This window comes from Phodopus roborovskii, unplaced genomic scaffold (genome assembly GCF_943737965.1).
Source record: "Phodopus roborovskii unplaced genomic scaffold, PHOROB, whole genome shotgun sequence".
Lineage (NCBI taxonomy): Eukaryota > Metazoa > Chordata > Mammalia > Rodentia > Cricetidae > Phodopus > Phodopus roborovskii.
Genome location: NW_026125333.1, coordinates 22,867 through 32,630, shown reverse-complemented (window position 1 = coordinate 32,630; position 9,764 = coordinate 22,867). Strand labels below are relative to the sequence as shown.

Below are 9,764 nucleotides of genomic sequence, written 5' to 3'. Positions count from 1 at the left end.
TCAACAGATTGCAAGTCAAAATTCATGAGGCATGGTGATGCCTGCCTTTAGTCTCAGAACCCAGGAGACAGGGAAAGCTGGATCTATGTGAGTTTGAAGCCAGCCTGGTCTACAAAGAGAGTTCCAAGATAGCCCAGGGCTGTTAAACAAAGAAACCCCCGTGTTGAAAAATCTTGAAATTTTTAAAAGTCAAAATTTATGTCTTTTTTATTGCAGAATATTAAGGCAAGATCAGGAAGTTATAAAGTTTTACTACTTCTTCTAAACTCTAATACATGGAATTTCACAGTATTAAGAGCCACACCATTTTGCTTAGTTGTATGATCTATTTGAATATTTCTACATATGAAATGGTGAACAGTCACAGTAGATCTTCCTCTGAGATACAGTTGAAAATTTCCTGCAGTCGTGGATTAAAAGGAAAGCCTAAACCCCCAAAACTTTCTCCCTGTCAACAGTTTATCAGATGGTGCCTAGCTTAGCATAAAAGTCTGACAAATACCTTACCAATAGTTTTCAAAAGATGCTGCACACAAGTCTCATAGGGGTTCAGAAATGACAGACAAAAACTACCATATCATCACTAGGGCACACACTTAAAAGAAATTTGATAAATGCTTGACAGCATGGGACACTGGCTACCTGCCTTTAAATGTTATATGAAATTTCCCCCTAAAATTCTTGAACACACCAGGATACTTCTTACTACTATTCAATACTGACATAGGTTTTTCTAGATAATACTGGGTAAAGAAATATATATCTGATATAAAGGAGGATAAAATATGTTATTAAATGAGAAAATGTCTAGATGATACAGTTTTCTGTTTGTAAAATCCCAGAGTATCAAGATTAAAACATTAGCAAAAAAAAAAGTTCTAGTCCTTCATTACCAAAATATATGAATATTCAAATTACTTAAAGTGGCATTGTGTTTATATATAATCTTTACACACCATCATATATTCTTTAAATTGCCTCTAAATACCTGTTACAATATAAATGCTGTCTAAATATTTGTTATATTTATTGTTCATGAGTTTAAAAAATCTATATCTTAGTGCAAAACCAACATTTGAATATTTTCAGTCAGTGATTAATTGACCCTGGATCTTGACCCAAAAATATAAAAACTGTACAAGTAAAGCCACGTGGTGTTTGTCTTTCTGTTTTACTTAGTAACCTTCAGTTCATCTGTTATAAGAAAATGATTAGAAGGACTCCTTTAGATGATATTTCATTGGATATATTTGCATTTTATTTATTTCTTTATAAGTTGATGGGCTCTTAAATTGATTCCAATTCTAAGTTATTTTGTATAATACTGCAGCAGACACAAAACTCCAGATCTCTCCTTGACATATTTATTTGATTTTCTCTGGATAAATATACTCAGTAGTGGGATTGCTAGATCATTTTTTTACTTATTCTTAATTTAAAATGGTTTACTTACCTATTTGATTTTGTAATGTGTATAGGTATTTTGCCTGAATTTTTTTCAGTGCACCATATACATGTACTGACCATAGAGCTCATAAGAGGATGCCAAATCCCCAGGGAACTGGAGCTCACAGTTGTGAGCCACTATGTGGGTGCTGGGAACCAAACCTCAGTCCTCTGCAAGAGCAGCTAGTGCTCCTAATCTCTGAGACATCACTTTGCTACTCATTTTTAATTTTTAAGAATTCTTTACATTTTCCTTAATGACTGTAATCATTTCTACTAATAGTGTAAAAGGTTCCTATCTCTTGACTTCCATATCAATACTTCATCCTTCTGATGATAATCATTCTTGCTGGCATAAGATGATATTGTTTTATATTTTCATTTCTTTAGTGATAATTAATTTTGAACACTTTTCATATATACCTACCAGTGACTTGTGTATCTTCTCTTGAGAGGTATCTATTTAAGTATTTTATATCCTTGTTCCTCTTTTGACAGTTCTGGGATACTTAGGGCCTTTGGCAGGCTAGGCAAGTGCTTCATCATTGAACTGTATCTCCCTTACACATCTTTTAATTAGTTTTTTACTTTTTAGTTGAGTTATTATGCATGTTAATGTCTTATCAAATGTATAGCATGCAAATACAGTCTCTCATTCTCATTACAAAACTTACATGTAATCATTTCAGAGGATAAAGAACTTGAAGAAGATCCAGAGTTTCAAACATAAAATTAAAAAGCTACAATGCTCATGAAATATGAGCAGGCACAATTCATGCAATAGAAAGAGAAATACAGAAATGAAGGCACATCAAAAGTAGTGAAGTGGCAAGGACTGCCAGGCTGTGGGTCAGTGGACCAGCACTTCTTATCTTGGGTGTGAGTTCTGTGTTTGATCCCACAAAAGCAAAGAAGACGGAGACAAAGACAAGAGCAAAATTGAAAAGTGACATATGAGAAGGATGAAAATAAATGGAAAATGACAAACTTAAAAAGTATAGCTTTGAATTAGGAAAATGACATCCATTGTACCCCCAATAAAATCCTTTTTAAAAATAAAATATATGGGGAATGAGAGTGGCCCATGTCTTTAATCCCAGCTCTCAGGAGGCAGAGGCAGGTGAATCTCTGTGAGTTCAAGGCCAGCCAGGGCTACACAGAGGAAGATTGTCTCAAACAAACAAATAAACAGAAAGAAAGAAACCCTAGATTTTGACAAATACGAACATTAGAATTTGACTTTCAAGAATGTCTATCTAGGTTGCTTTCAGGACAGCAGACTGGTAGTCAGGATAGTTTGCCTTAAGTGTCAAACTTCAGTTTGAGATATAAGATCATAATACAATATTCAAAACAAAGGGGCCAGTGCTTTTTCTTTTTAGCTAATTGACTACTTCTGAGGGCCACATTTTGAAGGTGAAATAGAATATAATTTCCATTGATAATAATCTGATAATATATAATTGTGCAAATAAGTACATACAGAGCAGATTTAGGGTGTAGATTCAGAAAGACTGGTTCATGATATTTTAGAAGATATGGCATATAGAAAAACCAGTTCCTTAGAGCAGAAATTTAAGAAATGATCTGTTACTGGTAATAGGTTTAAGTAAAAGAAATGACAGAAAATGGCGTTATTTACTAAGGGTGTTTAGCCTCTTCTTTATGTTTCTGAGATTCAGTAAACATCCGAGAAACAAAGTCATATGAGACAGACCTCTACCATGAGGAGTGTCTGTTAGACTTGGATTTGGGTTTTCAGTTAAGCTGTTTTATAGGGTTAAAATATATTTAATTTGGTTTTGATATTCTAGCTGTTAATTTCACAATGCTTGGAATACTTCCTGGGAATAATCCAAACCATTAGGAAAGTTTTGCCAAAAGTCTAGTAAGTTTTACTGATGAGCTCTTTAGTGGATAACAGGTTTACTAGTTTCTTACTTGGTTTTGAAGACATCTAATAAGAGCTTGTGTAAAGCAGCTAGCAGTCTTCTGGATTTATGGCTGAAGGCCAAATTGAGGTGGATGGGAACCAGAGCCCAGGCAGAAATCAAGATTCTGTTTTTGCTTATTTCCATGTTAAGTTATACTTCCAATTAAAACAAAATGTTGAAAATATTTGGATCAGGGTTTGGCGGTGGTGGCACATGCCTTTAATCCCAGTACTCAGGAGGCAGGAGGCAAGTGGATCTCTGGTCTACAAGAGCGAGTTCCAGGACAGGCTCCAAAGCTACACAGAGAAACCCTGTCTTGAAGAACTTAAAACAAACAAAAAACAAAATACAAAAAAAAACAAAAACAAAACCCTTTGGATCAGGAGAAATGGTGGAGGTTTTGCTAAAGAGAAATTTTGTCAGTTCAGGATTTGATGTTTGGTTATGCTATCAAAAAGGCAAATATAAGGGTTGGAGAGGTGGCCAGGGAGTTAAGAGTACTGTCTGCTCTTCCAGAGGATCTGGGTTCCACTCCAAGCATCCACATAGCAGCTGGAAATTATTTGTAACTCCAGTCTTATGGGATCTAATGCCCTCTTCTGGCCTCTTCAGGCACCAAGCATGCATGTGATGTGCATATGTGCACATGAACAAAACACCCATACACATGAAATAATAGATCTAAAAATTTAAAGGGGCGTTATATTTGGCTTCCATTATTGGGCTATCCTTTCTTTTAATCATTGCTTGCTTATAAATTTTAGTTTATTTGGACAAGAACACAATGCTATGCTGAGAGTTTGGGAGGCATATGGTGAGGGTGGGTATCAGATAAGTGATATGTAGTTATTCATGGCACAAATGAGATCTTTTGAAAGTGATTGTCATTGATTCTTTAGGAAAAGGAAAAACTGAAAATGTGATGTTTGCCCTGGAGATTTTTCCATGCTGATTTTTGGTATGAGTTTGTTTGTTTGTTTGTTTGTTTCCTTTTCTTTACATCTTAGTCTACATCTTATACACTGTCCTTTCAGAAACAGCTCAGACTTCCTAAACCTGATTTAATTGCAGGCTTGACTTCAGGTCTAAAACTAAAGAGGGCTTCCCACATTGGTACATCTTGCCAGTTATATTTATTCTGCTGAGAATAAATGGGAAAATGTAAAGAATAATCATTCATCCCGTAGCAGGCAGCCTAGCTAGGCTAGGGCTAACCTAAGAGGAGAAATTGCCAATCCTGCTCCCTGTGAGAGAAACTGATAATTCATATTGCTTTGGAAATTTGGTGAGGAACGGATTCAGATTTCCCGGCTGTTTGACACTTTCCTAAGGTCTGTTAAAGATGTCCACACTGTCGTTACCTTGTAGGTCAGTGCACTTGTTGCTTTATTTCTGTTTTCTTTGAGTGGTTAAGGCAAGCTAGTGAGGATTCGCCCACTTTTTCATTGCCTGGTGTTGCTTCCCGTTGCTTCTAGTTCCCGGGTGAGACAGGGGCTCTGTGATGCTCAGAGGAATACTTGGAATTCAGTGGAGCTCTGCAGTTAGTAATTCCAATTTGGGTCTTAAGAAGAGAGTGCCAAGTCTGTCCATTCAAACCCGCAAATTGAAAACGGAAAATTTCACAGCACTAAAAAGACAAGATAAATATGTGCTTAACTTATCCACGCAGTGAAATGGCGTTTTGGAGCTCACACTCTATGAAGGAGTACCTTGCTCAGCCTTCATACAGGGGAGGGGCTTGGTCCTGCCTCAGCTTGGTGTGCCAGACATTCTTGACTCCCCCAAGTAAGGCCTTTACCCCCTTGGAGGACTGGATGGGGCTATGGGAAGGCAGGAAGGGGGAAGAGTGGAGAGAAGGGGAGGGAGGGGAACTGAGTTTGGTATTTAAAATGAAAAAAATTGCGGTATCATGACTCAGAAATATATTTTAATACATACTTCTCAGTTTTTACCTATAACTGGGTACCACACTATAATTTTTTTCTTATTTTACATATTTATCCCAGTTCCCTCTCCTTCCCATCCTCCCATGCCCCCATCGACCCCACATGCAATCATCCACATTAAAAAATCAACACTTTTAGACAACTCTCTGCCCAGAAAATACAATATTGTGTGAACTTCTGTTTTTTTTTTTAATCCCGTTCAGCTTTTTTGTCTTTCAAATTTTGATCCGCGAGGGCTTTGAACAACTGCATTAAAAGAAAGATTTTGAATGAACAATTTAATGTTTAATATTTAATTAAATCATTCCTTTCAGCTCACCCCTCAGGGGAAAGGTGGATTGCAGGGTGCTAGGTAGAGTGTGGACTTGTTTTGTAGCCTAACAGAAGTGCTTCTCATAATACCTATCGCTGTCCTCTCTGCAGAAGAGCAGACTGAACGTGAAGCTGCTTCCCTTTGCTGCTTCCCGAATGGTTATAGGGACGAAATTCAGGGTTCTGGCCACACTGTGCAGAAAAACGACAGCCAGATCCTCTTTGGGGACAGCTGACAAGCCTGAGTTTTTGATTCTCGGTTCTGACTGGTCGATGACATTCTATTCTATATTCCGGAGAGTCTAAGGCATGAAAAGAAAGGTGGTAGTTACTCTTCAGGGAAAAGAAATGGCGGGTTCATTGAAAAATCGGAGCGCAGACTCCTACTCCCACTGGCTCCGCTGCCTCCAAAAGGAAGTTTTAAATAAACACCTGTCCCCAGAGGCCCCGCCTTGTGGCCCCGTATTGAACTAGCTGTGGCTGGCGGAGAAATCAACAGCCACAGGGAGTTGACCTAGAAAACGTCACTGGCAGGAGGTGTGTCTGTTCCTCCAGCATCTTCCTGGTCCAAAAGGGAGCTAGCTGCCTGAGTCAAACGCCTAAGCCCTTGGAGAGGACTCGAGCACTGCCCGGCTGTCCCCACCCGGGCAGTTTAACTTTGCACCCCTAGGCGGCGCTGCACTCCTCTGCACCCGGCACACCCTTCAGCCCAGCCCCTATGGAAAGCCGGTGGCCGGGGCACTTCAAGCTTGCTGTGCAAGCTGGCGGAGCATCTGGAGCCTTCCAAGGCTCCTTCTCGTCGAGAGTTTGGAGCATGGTCCCAGCTCGCTGCAGCTGGAGCGTGGACGCCGAAAGGGAGGATGGTGGGCTTGGGGGTGGCAGTTCTGTGTTGGTGGGTCTCTTGTGGTGCCACAGCGGCGGGACAGCTGGAGTACTCAGTGTTGGAGGAGACGGAACCCGGAGTCCCTGTAGGCAACATCGCCTCGGACTTGAAGCTGTCAGCAGCTGCTCTGTCCTCGCGGAACTTTCGCTTTCTTTCCAGCTACAGCGAGTCCTACTTCGGGGTGGATCTGGGCAGTGGTAGCCTGGTGGTTCGAGAACCAGCGGACCGTGAGCAGCTGTGCCCGGCCAAAGCTGCTTGCATTTTGACCTACGAGCTAATGTTCGATGACCCTCTGGAGCTGTATAAGATGCGTGTTCACCTCCTGGACACCAATGACAACTCACCCCTCTTCCCTGCTGGAGACGTGCACCTGCACATCCCAGAGTTCCTGACACCAGGAGCCCGGTTCACTCTCCCTAGTGCCCAAGATGCTGATGAGGGAAGCAACGGGGTGCTAAGTTACAGCCTAAGCTCTAGCCAGCACTTTCGCCTGGACATGGGGTCGCGGGTCGATGGCAGCAAATACCCGGAGTTGGTGCTGGAGAAAGTGCTGGATCGAGAGCAACGGAACACCCACCTGCTAGTGCTTACTGCTCAGGATGGTGGCCTGCCTGCACGCTCTGGAGATGCTCAAGTCACCATCACTGTGGTGGATACCAATGACAATGTGCCTGCATTTGAGCACTCCGTATACAGTACTAAAGTTCCAGAGACTGCACCCAATGGAACGGTGTTATTCCACGTTCAAGCCTCAGATCCAGATGAAGGATCCAATGGGGATGTCTGGTACTCCTTAAGTAATAGCACACCAGAAGAGCTGAGACATCTCTTTGACATACATCCTAAAAGTGGGGAGGTTCGGGTAGCTGCTTCGCTAGGTCCACCGGAAACGTTGTTGGAAGCATATGTTGAAGCAAGAGACAAAGGCGCCTTTAGTTTAGCTAGCACTACTAAACTGCTTGTCCAGGTGACTGATGTGAATGATCATGTCCCCCAGATGTACTTCGTGACTTTTTCCAGCCCAGTACCCGAGGATGCAGCTCCTGGCACAGTAATTGCTCTCCTTAGTGTAAAGGATGAGGACCTTGGTTCCAATGGTAAGGTCACTTGTAGCATGTCCAGCAAAGGCCCATTTCGGTTGAAGGCTTCCTTTGATTGCTACTACAAATTGCTGACTGATGGGCCCCTGGATCGGGAGCAAGTAAATGAATACCAGGTTCTAATTACCGCTTCAGATGGTGGCTCACCCCCACTCAGCACTCGAAGAACACTCATTGTGTCCGTTGCTGATGTGAACGACAACACACCAAGCTTTCCTCAACCACAACAGGAACTTTCTGTGGCTGAAAACAATAGTCCTGGGGTTTCATTAGGGCGTGTGTTTGCTCAGGACCCAGACCTGGGGGAGAATGGCCTTGTCTTTTATGAGCTGTTGGATGCCATTCCTTTCTCCAGCTTTGTGTCGGTGGAACCCACTAGTGGTGTTATCACTGCCAGAACGTCGTTTGACTTTGAACAGCTCAGAGGGCTTCACTTCCAAGTGGAAGGCCGAGATGGTGGCATTCCTCCAAGAAGTGCAACCGTGACTGTGAACCTGTTTGTAGTAGACAAGAATGACAATGCGCCGTACATCTTGTATCCCTTGCCTAGAAATGGCTCTATCCCAGTGGAAAGAGTGCCCCGCTCTGCTGGAGCTGGACACCTGATCACCAAAGTGGTAGCAGAGGATGCAGACAGTGGTCACAATGCCTGGCTCTCCTACCACATTTCTCAGGCTTCTGACTCTAGTCTTTTCAGAATTTCAGTCAATACGGGAGAGCTTAGAACTGCACGTTTAGTTTTTTTCCACGGATGCAGTTAAACAAAGGGTGGTGGTAGTGGTTCAGGACCACGGAGAGCCACCACTTTCCTCCTCTGTCACTCTGGGTGTGCTATTGAGCAACTCCACTCCTCAGGTCCTTCTAGACTTTGAAGATATCTGGGAACCAAGAGCACAACTTTCCGCCCGGAACTTGTATTTGGTAATAGCCCTGGCCTGCATTTCCGTTTTATTTCTGGGGTGCTTGCTTTACTTTGTGTGCATCAAGTTGAGCCAGAGTCCAGATTGTTGCTCTCAGAATTGCTGTCATTCTCCAGAAAATGTGAGACATGAGAGGACAATGTCTTCTGCTCCTTGGGTGACATCAACCACAATAGATGTCACTAAAGTTGAAAGACTTTCTCAGACATATCTCTATCAAACCTCTCTGGGACTCAGTTCTGGTAGTAACAGCTTGCTCTTGCTTGGGAAATACAATACTGCTCATCTGAGAAATCTGGCCACTGGTGTAGGACTGAATTTGCCAATATCCTGTGCTCAGATTCGGAATAGGAAAGGAGATCATACAAATGTCAATGTCATGGTAAGCACATTTTATTGTGTTTGACTCCTCTGACAAGGCGATAGCTACTAGTTATGCTCTAGACTGTTTCTAAGAGGAGTCTTTCTTCAGTTTTTATTTAATCATTTGAATACTTCTCAATATGCTAAGAATTCTGGGAGTATGCCTTTGAATATTATTCTTGATATCAAGGGACTAAATTGATTTTTATAAATTAATTTTTAAAGATAGATTGTGTGCGTTTGTGTGTGTGTGTGTGTGCACGTGTGTGTGCACGTGCACGCGAGCGTGCATGCATGCATGTGCCTGTGTGAAGCATGTTGTGCCTGTGGATATCAGAGGGAGCTGGATTTCTCTTTCTGTCATGAGGATCCTGGGTTCTGAACTCCAGTTGCCAATCACCTTTATCTTCTGAGCCATTTCACCAGCTCTTATAGTTTATTTCTGAGTAACAGGGTAAAAACATTAAAATTGTTAAAAATCAATAATGGAATAGAGGTGTAAAATTAAGGACAATGAAGGGCTGGAGTGTTTCTTGGGTGACAGATGTGAGACAGGTGCTCAGATACCTAAAGTGAAAAAGCATGTGAGTATTCAGTTCATGAACAAAACATGGAAGAAGAAACACTCAGTTCACTATAATATGTTATGAAAAGATGCTAATCACTGGAGATGTAAAATAAATTGCAGTGGATACTCATCAAAGACAGAGGCAAAATGTGAATGAATATCTGGATGAAAGGAAGGAATCAAAGAGACATTTGCAGTCAAGATGACATTTGACTTTGATCTGGAATGACATTTAATAAAATACAGCATATCCTTTTTCTGAATATCATTGTGGCAAGTACTCTTTGAGAAA

General features: G+C 41.5%; 1 protein-coding gene across 1 annotated transcript; it reads left to right on the top strand.

The window, feature by feature from the left end:
- Window positions 1-6,363: 6,363 nt before the first annotated feature.
- Window positions 6,364-8,955, top strand: Pcdhac1 (protocadherin alpha subfamily C, 1). Its single transcript, XM_051174605.1, is given in 2 exon segments — window positions 6,364-8,361; window positions 8,363-8,955. Coding segments are annotated over 2 exon segments (2,448 nt in total). The 5' UTR covers window positions 6,364-6,498; the 3' UTR covers window positions 8,948-8,955.
- Window positions 8,956-9,764: the final 809 nt, after the last annotated feature.